General features: G+C 42.0%; 1 protein-coding gene across 3 annotated transcripts in view; it reads right to left on the bottom strand.

The window, feature by feature from the left end:
* CPNE4 (copine 4) overlaps positions 1-18,169 on the bottom strand; it is a 294,798-nt gene that overhangs the window by 205,896 nt on the left and 70,733 nt on the right. For all 3 annotated transcript variants that reach the window (XM_061586421.1, XM_061586423.1, XM_061586422.1), the window contains exon 2: positions 14,783-14,965. In XM_061586421.1, the coding sequence (XP_061442405.1) occupies positions 14,783-14,962 (180 nt within the window). In that variant the 5' untranslated portion in view covers positions 14,963-14,965. The remainder of the gene's footprint in view (positions 1-14,782; positions 14,966-18,169) is intronic.

The raw sequence follows: 18,169 nt of genomic DNA, 5'->3' as shown, positions 1-18,169 counted from the left end.
GGAGATGTCATACTTGACTACAAAGTATGAACACAGGCTGATAAAGAACTCTGACGTCATGATGGCTAAGTTTAGATTCACACAAAACCCTTCCTCTAGTGTAATCCAGGTTCTTATCTTTGATGATACATTATCAGAGCATACACTGTGGCTTTCGAATGACAAAATGTAATATCACAAAGCAGCCCTATTCTAGGACACAGCAGCCTTTATGAATGCCTCGTAACGATCCGTAGCCTAAAAGCTCAGATAAACGGCATGGCAGATTTTTGCATTGTTTGAAGAGATTAGAAAAAATAAAGATGTGTTTCAATAAGAACTGCTTCCGGCAGAGGGTAAAATCTTGTGAAGCAGGATACAATTCATTTGCTGGTTATATAGGAAAATCTGATTAATGGACTTCCTTTTTTCTTGAAAACTGTCTATGTGCATGTTTATGCACAGGCCTGTATGGTTTAGGAATACAAGTAGCACCACAAAGGCTATAATTGACATGAAGTCTGGGCTCTGATATCTTTCCCTATTTTCTTCCGTTCACACAATGCTATATTTTCAAAACTTGGAGGTAGATCCAGACTAAGGGTGCGATCTAACTCATATTTCTGCTGGGCTGAGGGGAGTTGGATGCAATGGATCCCCAGCTGAGCTGGCAGGCTCCCAGTACTGCTGGGCTCTGCCGGGGACAGCCAGCCCAGTGGATGGAGAGCCGGCAAGTGCTGGCGGAAGCCCCCAAAATAGGACATTCCGGGGCCATGGCAGGGGAGGAGCCACGGGGGAGGACTTACGCAACTTCCAAGTCCCCCTTGGAGCGCTCCCCCAGGCCCCGATCACCATGATAATTCTATCACCTAATAGGCTGGAGCAGTAAAAAAAAATTACAGTGGTGGCCTACAGGGACTGCTTACTCTCCTATAGGCTTGTTCGTGGGACCTGGCTATTCCCACCCGGCTCATGTGCGCAGCTACCGACAGAGCTGGGATTCAACCAGGCCGGCAGCTCCCAAGCGGCAAGTGGATGCTGCAGAGGTTTCCGACAGCTCCTCCTCCTCCACTGCCCCCCCTCCTCAAACTTCCCATCATTTGGATTGCTCCGTAAGTTAGTTATACTTAGTTCCCACTGAAATCAACAGGAAATGTTTGAAATCCAGCTAGCTGTGCCCAGGTTATGCCACTGATTTCAATGGAAACTATTAACTGGATCCAGCTCTGTATCTATACAGCTGAACTCTATCAAAATGTTTCAAGACATTGAGACATCCCTTAGTCAATGCAGGACAACTGCTCAGAATTTCTATGGGTCCAAAGAGAAAATAGTGACTTTAAAAACATTTTTAATACGATTAGCTCACAAGTCTGAAAATTAGACTGCTCTGAGATCAAGTTTAGACCTTGCCTGTTATATAAGTTTGCTGCGGGTCTATGCTGAATTGAATCCAATGTAACTCATTATGGACTTGCTCCATCCATGCTGAAAGTATTTGGAAATCAAGATATGTAGGACCAGAAATATGGGCGGGTAGGGTAGGGCGGGGTGAGATTTGAAGCTGCACAATTTTGAAGGGCGCTTCTCTCAATTTTGTGATACAGGTCTCAGCTCAAACAATGTATCAAAATACAGATAGAAATGCATATTTGAGAGAAAAAAGTTTCCAAAATACATATTTAAGTACATGCAGATTTTTTTAAAAGGTGCAGACTAATTCAGAAATGGGACAGAACTGACCAATGGATGAAAACATGTGAAAGTGATCCACAGCCCGAAAAAAGGTCTGCCCATCCCTCCTGGGAAATGTTATGCAAGTTGCTCTTTGTTCCACAGAAGAAATGTGAGATACAATAAATAAATAGTTCCCCGGCCTTAGTAACAACTTTGTAAAGTACAAGGCGAGGTGTTGGAACAGAATACGTTGGAACAGAAAGAGCAGAAGTGACAGCCCCAGACAGGGCTATTCCTGTGGCATTTAAAATTTTGCAGTTTCAATCAGACACCATATAAAAGGTGTCCTGTGGAGTGGTTGCATTAAAAGGCCTATTTCAAGAAGACATTTGATTTAATATGGCAGCATCTGCAAACTGTGAGCTAATGGGCAGAAAACCTATTTTCCTGACAAGTAGCATTTTTAAAAGGAGGGAAGCCCGCCCTTTAGAGTAGTAATTACTGTTTTTTAAAAAACTGCAATCATGTTTTCTGGTCTATCCAGGAGGGCAATCTAGATTCATTTACTAGGATAAGCATTTGCTAAAATGCACATTCGTCACTGCGTCAACTCATGATGCCTACAATGATGGATATGGCATAGGGTTGCCAGGTCTCCGGTTTTTGGCCGGAGTTTCAGGGAAAAAGGGGCCGTCTCTGGCCTCCGGCAATACTTTGCTTAAACTGGATGATCTCCGGCTTTTCATTGGCCGCCTTCCCGCCCTTTGTCATTGAGGCAGGGAGAGCTGGTGCCGCCGGGGCGGGCTCTGTCTTCCCAGCCAGAGATGCCCTGCGGCCGAGGCCAGAGGTGCAGCCTGTCTTGGACAGGGGCGGGCGGGAGCGGCAATGAGGGGCTGGCCCTGGGCGCGCGAGGCGGGCGCCGCTTAAAAGGCCGGTCGGGCGAGCGCGGCGCTGTCATTCTCCCTCCTGCTGTGGGCGCCGCTGGGCGGGAGTGGCCCCGATGGAGCTTGGCAGTGGCGGCGGCGGCCGCAGCATCTCTGGCTGGGGGGGCATCACGGCCGCTGCCGCCCAGCTGCGCCCACAGCACGAGGGGTGAAGCGGCCGGGCGTCCTCAGGGCTAAGAAGGAGCTGGCCCCGTCCGGCGTCGACTGCTGCTGTGGGTAGCAGGCTGGAGAAAGAGAGAGAAAGAGAGAGAGGCTGGAGAAAGAGAGAGAGGCTGGAGAAAGAGAGAGATGCTGGAGAAAGAGAGAGATGCTGGAGAGAGAGAAAGAGCGATGCTGGAGAAAGAGAGAGATGCTGGAGAGAGAGAGAGAGAGAGAGAGAGCGATGCTGGAGAAAGAGAGAGATGCTGGAGAAAGAGAGAGATGCTGAGAGAGAGAGAGAGAAAGAGAGAGATGCTGGAGAGAGAGAGAGAGAGAGAGAGAGAAAGAGAGCGATGCTGGAGAAAGAGAGAGATGCTGGAGAGAGAGAGAGAGAGAAAGAGAGCGATGCTGGAGAAAGAGAGAGATGCTGGAGAAAGAGAGAGATGCTGGAGAAAGAGAGAGATGCTGAGAGAGAGAGAAAGAGAGAGATGCTGGAGAGAGAGAGAGAGAGAGAAAGAGCGATGCTGGAGAAAGAGAGAGATGCTGGAGAGAGAGAGAGAGAAAGAGAGAGATGCTGGAGAGAGAGAGAGAGAGAGAGAAAGAGAGAGATGCTGAGAGAGAGAGAGAAAGAGAGAGATGCTGGAGAGAGAGAGAGAGAAAGAGAGAGATGCTGGAGAAAGAGAGAGATGCTGAGAGAGAGAGAGAAAGAGAGAGATGCTGGAGGGAGAGAGAGAGAGAGAGATGCTGGAGAGAGATGCTGGAGAGAGAGAGAGAAAGAGAGAGAGGCTGGAGAGAGAAAGAGAGAGTTTGGCCCTAATCCTCAGTTTCTTACTATTTTCTCTGGATAATTGCACTGCTGGAAACAGACAGAATCATCATGTAATGACATGTAATTGTCTTTTCTTGACAGGATGTGGGAGTGAGATTGAAATGACAACAAATAGGAATGTTTGCCATTTTTCTGCACATTTCCCATCTCCCCAAAGCAGCCTTCCCCAACCTGGTGCCTTCCAGATATCTTTGGGCATACAGCTGCCACCAGCTAACATCTGGAGGGCACCAAGCTGGGGAAGTCTGCCCTAAATTGTCAGCTGCTTCAGGTCTATCAGATCTAAGCATATGGTCACCCTGTTGTGGGAAAGTTCCCATTAAACTGACTCGTGTTGTCTCATTAAGTCTCTAATGTGGCAATTTAAGCGAACAGACCTGATCTTGTTCTGGGTTTTGGACTTCCAGCAGGGGCTTAGACTAGAAGGACTAAAAGGCCCCTTCTAGCTCTGTGATTCTATGCTACATGTAAGTGTGTGTGTGTGTGTGTGTGTGTGTGTGTGACACACAAACGCACAGGCACACACACAAGCATACTTTTTTTCTTTGATCAATTTTGCTTAGAAAAAAAGTGTCTTGTTCTTGTCAGTTGACTTCCTTTTTTATTCTTTGTATGTACTTAAACAAGCTGGTCTGTTTTAAAAGAAAAGCTTGGTGGTGTTTGTGAGAGCCCACGAAAGAGCAATTTCAGGTAACTGCCACAGCCAAATGGTTAAGAATTGGCCTTATGACATAATGTGTACTGGCTGGTCTCTACAGAATTCCAAACACCATTTCAGACTTAAGGCTGCCATCTATTATCCCAAAGACAGCCAAAGTAGCATCCTCCAGATATTGTACTAAAACTCCCATGAGCCCTATCCTGCTTGGCCAGCAATCACAATAAAGTCCAAAAACTTGACTGCATCTGTTTAATTATATGCATGGAAATGGAAATGGACTGCCTTCAAGTCGATTCCGACTTATGGCTACCCTATGAATAGGGATTTCATGGTAAGCGGTATTCAGAGGCGGTTTACCATCTAAGGCTAGTACTCCCCACCTGGCTAGGGCCTGCTCAGCTTGCCACAGCTGCACAAGCCAGTCCCTTCCTTGTCCACAACTGCCAGCTGGGGGAAACGGCTCCTTGCGACTATGCACCTTGCCCACAGGTGGCAGGGCACATAATCCCTGAGCCACTCACTGTGGGGGTGATCTTTAGCTGGCCCTTGACATCCAGGAGACACGAGTGGGGATTTGAACTCATAGACTCTGGACTCCCAGCCAGGCTCTCCTCCCCACTGTGCTATACCATCTGTTGCATGAGCATACAGTTAACATACAACTGACTTCATAGCACCATGCAGATAACAACTGGCTCACTCTGCATTAGCATAGCTGCTGCAAGCACTCTTAGTTCATTTTTACAAGATAGTTCAACATGCTATCTTGTTCATTAAAAAAATGCATTCATTCCTGACTTTACCTCTTACCACTTCTCCAGGCTGTAAAAAATAAAATAAAACACCTTCCACTTTCCTTTTTTGTATCTTTAATTCAGTTGTTGTTGTTAATGTGCCTTCAAGTCAATTTCAACTTATGGTGACTCTATGAATCAGCGACCCCAATAGCATCTGTCATAAACCACCCTGTTCAGATCTTGCAAGTTCAGGTCTGTGGCTTCCTTTATGGAATCAATCCATCTCTTGTTTGGTCTTCCTCTTTTTCTACTCCCTTCTGTTTTTCCCAGTATTATTGTCTTTTCTAATGAATCATGTCTTCTCATTATGTGTCCAAAGTATATGTGTCCAAAGTCAGAGGAAGGCAATGGTAAACCACCTCTGAATACCTCTTACCATGAAAACCCTATTCATAGGGTCACCAAAAGTTGGGATCGACTTGAAGGCATTCCATTTCCATTTTCCATCCATACTCCCTAAGATGGTGAGAAGGAATGACCTTGTCACTTCAGCTGGACCTCTTTTAGGTAAGATTTCTATTTTAATTTCCAATCAGAAAATTTTTTTTGAATGGCATGCTGCACTCACGTGTGGTTGATACAATGTATCATGCTTCATGATGTCACTAGGGCCCGCCCCATGACATCACTAGGGCCCGCCCCATGACATCACTAGGGCCTGCCCCATGATGTCACTAGGGCCCGCCCCATGACATCACTAGGGCCCGCCCCATGACGTCACTAGGGCCCGCCCCATGACGTCACTAGGGCCCGCCCCTATTTTCTCAGGTTTTTGGATGGTTCCGACCTGGCAACCCTAATATGGCAAATTATTCCCTACGCAAATCTGAATTAACAAATGGTTAGTGTTGTAAGACAAAAGTGAAGAAGCAGATCAGACTATAGATGAAAGTCTGCTCAGTACTGTAAGCTCAGTTTTATCTTGCTTTTAGCAGAACATACAACTTGTGTAACCCATCAGGCTGAACTTACCCAAGCAGCCATTTATAGTGGCTTGCCAGGGGCTCGACATTTACACCTCCACTGTTATTATTTTCAGTCCTGGGCAACAGCAAAAATAAGAATAAAAAAAAGTAACAGGCCTACACAACTTTTTTTATCAAGCATCTGGTAAGCCATCATGGGTGGCTTGCAGACTGCTTGATGGATCACAAGTTGTGTAGGCCTGTTATAACAAGAGCAGGATATTTGGCAGCAGAATGGAGACATGCTGTAGAGGAGGCTGATCTACATGCTGGTAAGTCAATGGGCACACAACAGCTCAACAGAGACGTGTCAAAGAGCAGTACTGACGTGAAGCAACCTTGAGCACTTTTTGTTTGCCATCTTGCATTTGAACCAGCAGTGAATAAAAATAGACAAGGAAAACTTGTCACACACTCCCCACCCCCGCAAGGTGACTCCACATTAGAGATGGGGAAGAAATTCAATTTGGTTAGAATTTTGAAGTGAACCTACCTAATTCCAGAGCTTGGAAAAGTTACTTTTCCGGGAAGGGTGACTTAGCCTGTGCCTGCTTTTGAGACGGGCTCCTGCCTCAAAAGAAGCTTATTCAGATATATCAGTCAGTTTTTTCTTTTTTTTTTGACTGATTAAACTTCTCCCGGGTAGGGAGAAACGAAGAGATTAACCTCAAAGCCTATTTTTGTTGGGACGACCAGATCTCATTAATTTATGGGACGAGGTCCAGCCGACGAAGGTGGGACGGATTTTCAACAGCAAGCTCTATCTGTTAAAGCGAACGTTCATCTTATCTTCTAAGAGAGAACGCACTAACAGGCAAGCACCCTTCTTTCTATATTTTTCTTTTACTTGACTTAAATTGTTGCTGTTTAAAAGAGATTTGCCAGATTGATCAGTTTTTGACATCTCACTGGGGAGCCATAACTTCTCTCTGCTACGCACTAATTAATAGCTTATCTCTGTTTTTGTTGCAAAAAGCTGTCCTGGATTTGCATTCTAAAGATATACACAGAAGAGGGATTTCTATTCCAGATTTTTATTTTGAAAAATATTATACTGTTTTGAGACTACTCTCTTTTTGGTCTATTTTATTTTGACGAATCTGTTTCTTGACGATTGCCATTAATTGTTTCGATCCTGGGAACTGCATTTTGTTTACTTAACTATTGGAGAGATAAGGCTGTCTGCTCTGTTTATACTGTGATGTCACCAAGTTTGGAGTATTAACCCAATTGTTGCTGAAATAAGAAGTGGTTTTCCTATATTTTTCTTTTAAAATGGCAATTAAGAAAGTGGCTGAAAATCTGGAAATAACTATGTTTCAGAAAATAATGGATGAGATTGAGATAACGAAAATTGAATTGAGTAAAATGAAGCAGGAGATTAAAGATATAAGGGTCCCTGTGAGAGAGGTGACCCTGGAAGGGGTCCCTGTGAGAGAGGAGACCCCGGAGATTGGAACAGGGGTCCCTGTGAGAGAGGAGACCCTGGAGACTGGAATAGGGGTCCCTGTGAGAGAGGAGATCCCGGAGATTGGAACCAACGTGGAACAGGAACAAGATTTGGAGTCTATGGACTTTAGAAATAAAATCTATTGTTTGGAACTCAATGTTATCTCTGAAGAAATGAATGAAGATTCTAGAGATAAAGTTATCAATGGCATGGATAATCTTCTGGACTGGAATGATGTGATGGAGCCCAATATAGAGAAAATCTATGGAATTAACTGCAGCCATGTGACAATGGAAAAACTTTTAAGAGATGACCCAGTGTATTTTGAAAAAAAGAACAGAGATATGATTTTACAGCAGTATTTCAGCAACCTATTCAGAATGGATGGCAAGAAAATATTTGGGATAGAGGTAATTCCCATCAGACTCTTACTATATGACTATGGCTTTGACAGCAAGATTATTATGGAATACTGATAATGGAAGATTGGATATTGAAATTACTGGACTTAACAAGACTACTGAAGATGGAAGATGGAAAATGGAACTAATAGAGATAATAGAACAATGGCTACTGAAATTATTGAACCTAACAGATTCTGATGTGATGGATTAATTGAAATGTTTATTTTGACTATGGTTATGACAATAAGATTATCATAATTAGTAATGAGATGGATTAATCGATATGCTTATCTGGAAAAAAAAATTGATAGATATATTTCTTAAAGAATTGAAACCTCTCTTTGACTTTTTGTGGAAAGAATAAAGTAATGTTTATGAGATTTGATGATTAAGTAAGATAACTACTGGAGGAAAGTGATTTTATAATATGACTTAAGAGACAGGATTGTTATATATTATAGACTTATAACTGATTTGATCTTTGACAAATGGGAAGTCAATATTTTACTCTTTATTTTTTATTTTTGTTTTTTTTTCTTTTTTTCTTTTTGTTTAACTATTTTTGATTTTGTTTTTTGTCTTTGAATGTTTTATGATTTTGTCTTGTATGTTTTATGAAAATCTGAATAAAAATTATTGAAAAAAAAAAAAAAGAAAAGTTACTTTTTTGAACTACAACTCCCATCAGCCCTAGGCAACATGGCCACTGGATTAGGCTGATGGGAGCTATAGTTCAAAAAAGTAACTTTTCCAAGCTCTGCCTAATTCACACTTTCCGAAACAAAAAGCAAACTGAAACAGCTGTCATTTGAAATCTGCACTTCTCAAACTTTTGTGACGCAGTTCTCCAATATTGTGTACAATAATGTGTATATGAGGGGAAAGTGAGAGTAAAAAGGCATATATTAGTGAAAAGAACATAACATGCAATATAATGGGGAGGACCTTTTATTATTAAATTGCAAATTGGTACAGAAATGTGGAAAACTGAAATTAAGACAGGAAAAATAAGAAACTGAAATTGACAGTTTCATCCCTGTAAAAAGATGCAATATGAGTGCCCAATTGGTAACAAGCAACTATTTTCCTGACCTTACCCTTTGAGAAAGTACACTGCGAGAAGAAAATAAAAAAGGAATGTTAAAACAATCTAGCACTGATATACCACCATGGGCTCAGCTGGAACCAAAAATATAAAACCTCAATGAGGGACAGCCTCTTGAAAGACACTTTCTAGTATAAAAGTATGTGTACTGAAACACAGCTATCCTTCAAAATCCATACTTTTCCAAGTCCCCATAGAGGGCCTTTTCCTGCTGGAGACTGGAGCTACAAGTCCCTAAATTCCCTAACAGGAACCTGATGCTCCATGCCTTCTCCCTGGCAGAAGGTACACATGGAGTATCAGTTTCCTGCTGGGGATTCTGGGACTTGTAGTCCCAGTCTCTGGTGGGAAAAGACACTCCACTAAGGATAGGGATGGAAGGATCTGTCAATTTGGGTTCTCTCAGTTTATCTTTTTTCCAAATCTTAAATTCAGTTCTCCACATTTCTTCAGCAATTTGTGATTTGACAAAAAAATTCATCAGCATTTTAGTGCAAATTTATCCTAATAAACACATCTTGTATGCAGTTTTGACTAACGTACAAATTTTCTGCAAGCAGTTTCTCCTAATACAATGCATTTTGTATGTTATTTTCACTCATATAGTAATCTGTATGCCCTCCTTTCCCAAATATATGCATTTTTGTAAACAATGGTTGGAGATCTGCATCACAAAATTTGGATAAATGTGAATTTTGATAGATGTCCATGCTTCTCTCCTCGTATTGTTTCGGAAAGTGCATATTTGATAGATTTGGCTTTAAGTGTGCACTGAATCCAATTTCTCCCCATCCCTAACTGAGGATATTGCCCAAGGTAGAAGCAGTGTAGATGCCCAAGGTCTTTTTTTTAGGCCCACGATGCAGTGAGAGAGAGAGAGTGTGAGTGTGTGTGTAATCAGTCACAAGCTTCCAACACCAGTACTATCCATATACTATATTGACTCTTATGATGTTACAGTGTTCAGATTATTTTCATTTCATACATGGAACGTGATCATATCTTTGGTCACAGGCTTGAAGTTGTGTGCGTTATCCCCTATCAGCAGTTTAATAAACTTCTCTGTATTTGAAAAATAAAGAGAGCAGCCGGAAGAGCTTCACAAGATCACAAGGGAACCTGCATCTGCTGTTATCTGGCAGCAAATCACTGCAAGGGTACATCAGCATCATCCCTTCCCAGTTTTTTAAAACTGCCATGTCTTTTGATTATTTCTAATCTGAACCGTGAGCCCAAAACACCAATTGGGCATGCCAGGTTTTGATACATTTTGCAGTGCAATTTGACTAATGGGATCAGATGTGCCACAACCATCTGTCAGAGTAATTTGCCTTTTATTTGGTGGGATGCAAACACATCACACATGCATATGAAACAAGATGAAACTGTCTTATACCGAATCAGACCACCGGTCCTTTTAGCCCAGGATCATCTACTTTGACTAGCAGAAGCTCTCCAAGGTTCGAGACTCAGAGAAGGGGCTGGAGTTCAGTAGTAAAGTATCTGCTTTGCATGCAGAAGGACCCTGATGCAATCCTTGGCATCTCCAGGTAGGGCTGGATGAGACCCCTGTCTGAAATCCTGGAGAACCACTGCGTCAGTGTAGACAGTCCTGAGCTGGAGAAATCCAAGGGTCTGACTCAGCTTCCTATGTTCCTAAGTCCTGATACATTCTTATCACGGAGGGTAAGGCTATCAATGGCTATTAAATCTGATGGCTATGTTCTACCTCCACAGGTGGAGGCAGTGTGCTTCTGAATACCAGTTGCTGGAAACTACAGGAGGTGAGAGTGCTCTTGCACTCAGGTCCTGCTTTCACGGTTCCTAAAGACATCTGGTTGGTGACTGTGAGAAAAGGATACTGGACTCGATGGGCCACTGGCCTGAACCAGCAGGCTCTTAGGTTCTTATATCTTCCCCACAGCCCCCCAAACTGGAGTCTACACCTTAGGCGCTGCCTACACGAGAAGCGTCTGCCGGGAATGCTTTGATTTGGATTCCTGCATTGCGCAGGGGGTTGGACTCGATGGCCTGATAGGCCCCTTCCAACTCTACTATTCTATGATTCATATGCTCTGACACTAGGGATGGAAGCATGGGTCAATTTTGGTTCTCTCAGTTTCTCATTTTTCCAGGCTTAAATTCAGTTCTCCACATTCCTGCAACAATTTGTGTGTGTTTGATTTTTTTTTTAAAAATCCTCATGAAAATTCTCCAGCTCCCAAAGGGCCTTGCTGGATTGCAAAATTTCTCCTAATAGACACATTTTTGCAGGCAGTTTTAACTAAGCAATTTTTTTGCAAACAATTTCTTGTCACATAATGCACTTTTTGTGTTATTTTCACTCATATATTCTACTTTCCACTAACGTATGCATTTTGTAAACATTGTTCAGTTGGTAAAATGTGTTGCAAAATTTGAATAAGTGCAAACTTTGAAGGATGACTTTTTTGGTTTTCATATTATTTTGGAAAGTGCAAATTTTATAAATTTGGTTTGAAATGCTAACTGAATTGAATTTCTTGCCCATCCCTATCTGACACTGAGCTATTTTTCATCAGCACCATCATATTTATATCCCACTTTTCCTCCAAGGAGCATAAGTCCCTCCCTTTTTATCCTCACAACAACCCTGTGATGAAGGTTAGGTTAAGACATAGTGACCCAGTGAGCTCCCTGCCTGTGTGGGGATTTGAACCCAGGTAGCCATCAGCCCTAATCTGACACCTTAACTACTATACCACACCACACCGGCTCTATGGAGATGGAAAATCCAACTGTGTCATCCTGCAGTTTACAAAAAGTAAATGAAGCAACTGAATTTGACACCCTTCAGTGATTTCCAAAAGTGATCTGGAGCTGCCACATTACCCTTCCGAATGATGGATAAATTTGCCTACTTTTGAACTGCTTGACTTTTGCATGTTTTTATCAATGATTTTGTTCCATTTCCACACTGATCTGCATTTTTTAAAAAAACTGTCAATTTGCAGGTAAATATTTATTTTGCCTAAAATATGTATTTAAACAGTAAAGAACTGTGTTGTATGCAACATCTGAAGATTTGCAAAATGATGCTGGATAGATATGTTCCATACATCCAGCCATGATAGTGTGAGTGGTGCAAATCAGGTCATTTCTTACAAAAATTTGCAAGACTGAATTCTTCAAGCATCCGTAACTCAGCCTCATGGACTCTCCACGACTGACAGGGATGGATCATATATTTAAATCATGTCAGCTAGTGTATTGCTAGAAAATATAAACCTAGGATAATCAATAATTTTACACCTTTCCCCACCCCACCCATCCATAAATCCACAGCATTTATAATAGGGACAATTTACAATGAAAAACAAAAATTTGAACTTTTACAAAATTTAAATGTGGAGTATTTGCTTGAGAGTTTCACACATAATTTTTGTTAGGTCCAGGAGATACTAACTTCAGCTACAATCCTAACCTTACTTATCTGGGAGCAAGCCCAATTGTTCAGTGGGACTTCTTCTGAGTAGACATGGCTAGGATTGCTGCCATCCCCAACTCATATCCCATGAGGTTTCTTCTTTTTAAAGGGAAGTTATCACATTTCTAGACACTTCAAAATGTTTGTGTCATACCAGCTAGGACAAATAAACACAAATATAGCACAAATTGTTTAAGAGGGAATAACAGACATTTATGAATGTTTACAAGACATTGTGGATGTCAGAGCCACTCTTTCCTGATAAAGGCAAATTTTGCTGTGAAATTCGTTTCCATAATTAATGTGTTTTGAAGTGAATGACCTTATGTAACAACAGAATAAGCCTTAATTATGGTCGGTGATTAATCTTGTTGGTTTTATTTTTAATCTTGTTATCCTAAAATTAATTTCCAACTTAAAGGTCATTTTCCACTTTGGTGACCTCACATACGGCAATGCTGAGCCTCTCTTTCTTGTGAGAAATAAGAGTATCTGATTATTAAACATACATAGTGATTATTCATTTCTCTGCAGGAAAGGTGGGACAATTCTGTCCACTCCCATAACCCACCCACCCACCCAGACTCTGTATATATAGAGAAAATGCAGCTCTTTGGATAAAATCATTTAAAAACATTTTCCTTCTTCCCTTTGAGTGCTTGTGCAAGAGCAGAGATTATACTGGGCACAGTCCCAATGTTGTTCCACCAAAACATGATTGTGGTGTTCTAGAAATGGGTGATAGTGAGATGACATGGATGGCCAGTGCACCCAGACCTGCAGCAGCTGCTGGTTTGGGGGGGGAGAGAGGGGAGTTAAGTATGGCCGGTATTTAATGATAGTCTACTCAGAGTACACCCACTGAAGTTAATAAACTGACTAACTTAGGTTCATTAATTTCAGTGGGTCAGCTCTGAGTAGGACTTAGTTCAATATAACCCTACATGCTTATACCTCAGTAGAATGCTAAATGTTTTAGTGAATCAGTCCATTTTCAGACATTTTCATTTTTCCCTAACCTAGGTGTATTGAAGATAGCAGGGTGTTGTTGTTTTTTTAAAAAAATCTGCTTCACCACCAAATAGCAGTTGCCTTTTGTCATATCGTAAGCTGCTTTCCGATTCTAATGAGATTCAAAAGCAAGCTGATGCTACTGATAAGGAAACAAAAAAACGCTAAACAGAGCCCCTAGGTAGATGCAAAGCCTGTGAATATTCAAACTCCCCAAAGGGCCTTGCTGGATTGCAGCACAGAGAACTGATTATAGAATTGTAGAGTTGGAAGAGGCCTATAAGGCCATTATTAGTTTTAAGGATTCATCCGAACCAGAGTAAAATGTGGATTCAGAGTTGCTTGTGTTCTCATTAATTTAGTGATGTCCACCTCATGCCTACTGGAAAAAAACCCCTACCATCTCACATGTTTTCCCCTCTGAATTCAGTTTTCTCCAGTCTGGGGATAATCTGATAAGTGGTGAAAAAAAGACCCCAAATTGCTGTACGTTGGGCACTGGATGCTTTGCATCTTTCTTTTTTCCCCTGTGGGTAGATCAGTCCTTTGCTTTAGCTGCTTCCCTTTCTATATATCGTCGTTGCCACCCGATGCCCCCACGTTCATTTTTTTGTCCGCTTACGCTTACTTCTGGTGACCTCCCCCCTAGCTGTGAGCATTGCCATTGAATTGTAATTTTTAAAAAACCACCCATTCAGATTTGTGTAAAAAAGGGAGCATTAGAAATAAACAAAATGTTTGTCCTTGCCAGTAGGGGATGAAAGGAAGTGGCAACGTTTCACAAAAGGGACTCCAAATCCTTGCCTGGTTTGGAGTAACACAAATATTTCTTTAAAGGTTTTAACTGCTCTTTTGTGCAAATGTGGACTATCATAAACTTGTATTTCAAAACTAATTAAAAATTTAAAGGGAAACAAAAACCTGCCTGTATGCCAACAAAGGACCTCAGGTTTCCTGGCTTGGAATGACACATTTTTAAAAAAATCACTTTTGACCACTCTTTTGTGCAAATCTGGTATAGTGGAAAACTTGCATAAAAAAAATGAAAAGGAGCCCCGCACATCTAGACAGCTAGGGGAGGGGAAAACAACAGCATAATGCAAATACATCCCATCAAGTTCCACTCACTAGTGTGGATGGAAAACACTGAGACAGATTTTGGAGGCATAAAACTGAAAGCACTCATGTGTAGATGAAAGCACATCAACACACAATGGAAATGGGCAATCCACATACGCATTAATGCCCTAGTGTGGACACAGTCTAAGCCTCAAAACAGCAGCAATGGGCACTATTGGGGTAGGATATGAAGTCTTCACAACAAAGTCTCCAAAATACATTTAGTTGGTCACCTACCTCAAACCACTGCCCATGTGACTGCATTTTCAGGATGACACAAGGATCTGGCTTGGAGAGAGCATCTCTGTCTGATATCCCTTTGCATGCGACCCTCAGTTCCACCTTGGTCAGGCATGGGCTGCTAAAGATCCCCAGAGTATTGGCTGCTGATTCATAGATGTTGCTCATTTTCTTCATTCTCTGTAAAAAAAAATGAAAAGTTTAATTGAAAGACCATCTTAAACAGGAACACTGTTCCAGGAATGTTCAGTGCTCTAATTAGGGTCAATTCCTAACACATAAAACAAGCATGTTTACTTACTACAAAAGCAATGGCACTCATAGCCTGAGGGTTGGAAATAAAGGGAATTATTACTGATGCACTTGGTACTTTGAAGCAATCCTTATTAGGTACATAATAGGGAACACTTCAAAGTAGTAATAGTATCAATGATCACTCTATTTCCAATATGCATGTTGTGCATGCTGTTGCTTAGGTACAAAGGGAAAGTTTCAGCAGGACTGGGGGAACCTCAATATTTGCAGAAAGAAAAACAAATCTTTAGAGGAAAATAAAAATAAAAATAAAGGAGGCGAATGGACCTCCAATGAGACCTAAGGGTGCTCTGTGGTCACAGAGTGCTAACTGGCTGGTTTTTTTGGGGATGGGTGGGTGGGACTGGAAATCTAGAGTGGGGGTAGGGTAGGAATGGAATGCACCATTCCACACTGCAACAGTTTGTTGCAGGTCCCACATGCAATACTGAAAATGCATTTCATGCTTCACATCCCTCACACATGAAATAAAGCTAATTGCTCATAAGATGTACAAGGATAACAAGATTTTTAAATGATACTTGTATTGGTAAATTATATCGGCATATTGATAGCAGCCATACCAAGCACAATATTTAGGAGAATGAGCCAGAACCCAGCTCAACCATGAGCTAAGTAGGTGGCCTTAGATCAGGTGTGATGAAGCTTTGGTCCTCCAGATGTTGCTGAACTGCAACCTCATCAATCAGAGCCAATGGCCAGGGATTATGGGGGTTGTAGTTCAGCAACATCTAGGCCAAAGGTTCTCCACACCTGCCTTAGATAAACAACTGGTGCTCAGCCTTATCACACCATCCACACAAACTTAAGGACATAATAAGAGTCCTCCTAAATCAGACCAAATCTAGTCCAGCATCTTGTTTCCCACAGTGGCCAATCAGATGTCTATGGGAAGCCTGTAAGCAGGATATGAGTGCAACAGCACTCTCCCCACTTGTGATTTCCCAGTAACTGGAATTCAGAGGCATGCTGCATCTGATCCTGGAGATAGCACATGGCCATCATGACAAGCAGCCAAAGATTCTCTCAGATTTACAAGGCTGTTGTAAATACAACTGAAAGCATGCATGTGGAAGTGTGCCAAAGAAAACTTGGCCTCCAGCAAAGGTTGATCACGCTCCAGCCAAATATGGTAGGCCATTTGTTCTTCCCAGTGCTCTCAGAATGGAAATGTATCCTTTGTGTGCTTGTGCTGGCTTTGTTGAAATCAGCCTGTTCCCAGGAATAGTCAAGCTGTTGTTTTCTTGGTGAATCTCCACTCTTTAAAATCTCTCCCAGGCATGTATGCAGTCATACATTCACAGGTTGCTATTGTGTTCAATTTTAATTAAGCATATTTGACATTATTGTGAACTTAATCTTTGAAATTATCATGAACCTCAGGCGCGGGAGCCAAATCTGGCTCTCCAGAGCCCTCTATCTAGCCCTCAGGAGTCTGCCCACAGCAGGCCCAGCAGGCTACACCCTTCGCTGGGCCTGCTCTGCACTCTTTAGTAATTTCACCTGGCTGGAATGTGCCCTTGCATTGTGATCTTGCTTGTCTGGATGGAGGATGGAGAGTGGTGTGTGTCTGGTCAGATCCACTTTTGCCACCCTCACCACTGGCATGCGGCCCGTGCAACATTGCCCATAAGGGAAATGTGACCCTCTGGATGAAAGGGGTTCCCCATACATGGCTTACTGGTTTGCAATTAACAGGTGAGGATCGGCCAGTTGAGTGCAAAGATCACAAGGTACCTAGAGGCACATAGAAATATAGAATGGAGCTCTTGAAACTTGCTAGGAGACAGTGGCGTCACTAGGGTTGGTGTCACCTGGTGCGGTAACTCATGGTGTCACCCCCATGGACCTCCTCCCGTACCAGACCATACAGAATCCTTAGTAATGTTTTTTGTACTAATGTTACTCGTAAATTGTAATTCCCGTATATCACTGAATGTAATGGCAATAGTAGTGACATAAACAACTAGCAAAATTAAAATTACACCTTTAAATTACAATATCATACGCACAGCCCAAATTCTTGATCTTATCACTAACGGGAGTTAATTATCTTGCATATGCCCATAGTAAATTTTCAGATACTTTCAGACCCTCAGCAATTTTCAAGTGGTCTATGTAGAAGAAAGGTTTGGGAACCCCTGGTATAAGACATCTGCTTATGTCCCTATGCTGCTCTCACCCCTCATTTAGGGGCCTGGGATGCATACGTGTGGACATACCTCCTTACAGTTATGGAAAGTGATTCTTAATAATAAGTCTCCAGACACAAAGTTACATAGGTATTTATCAGTTGTTTAGTAGAAAATTCAGAAGTGCAGAGTCCATTCATGATAGTTGCAGCCACATACACCCTTTTTTACTCCTGGATTAAGAATGAGATCTTTGTTAATGCATTCTCTCACAACAACAAACATCTCTAGGAGCCAATCAGCATGTAAGTGGAGAGCGTTAGCAATTGAGAAGAGTCTTCTCAGTGGCTGACTCACCTCCTTTCACTCTGATTGGCTCCAATCAGCAGGAAAGGCAAGGAAGCCTATTAGAAGACTCTTCTCAGTGACTAACACACTCCCTTTTCATGCTGACTGTAGGATGCTTGGAGACATAGGGACCCTGCTCCCAAAACAGCAGAGGGACTAAGATCTCCTGGGTGACTACCCTTCTGGTGCTTATGGACATGACCGTAATATATTTTGTGATGTGCAAGTTCGATATTATTTAAGTGTGTTTAGGATTACACTGATGGCATTCCCAAATATGAACTTTCACACAGACTTTGGTTTTCCATAACACAATGTTTGTCCAAGCCTCCACACTTGGGGTGGCACTACTTGCACACCCCTTCTATAAGCACATCAAAGTTGGATACACACCTGAACCAAGACCCAGACAAAAGGGCACTCAAAACAAAAAGGTAATTACAGTGGCTGAGTAGATCTTGTACAGTGGTTATACTGACTAGGCAGCCACTGTCCTTCACATTTTACAAAATACTTTTTCCTATACAGAGATTATGTGTATGAAAAAGTAATATATGAAGTGGTCTCAATAGTGAGAAAAGTAAACAAA

The sequence above is a fragment of the Rhineura floridana genome, chromosome 10 (genome assembly GCF_030035675.1).
Source record: "Rhineura floridana isolate rRhiFlo1 chromosome 10, rRhiFlo1.hap2, whole genome shotgun sequence".
Lineage (NCBI taxonomy): Eukaryota > Metazoa > Chordata > Lepidosauria > Squamata > Rhineuridae > Rhineura > Rhineura floridana.
Note: the sequence above shows the minus strand (reverse complement) of the source record. Positions and strands in the feature narration are given on the sequence as shown.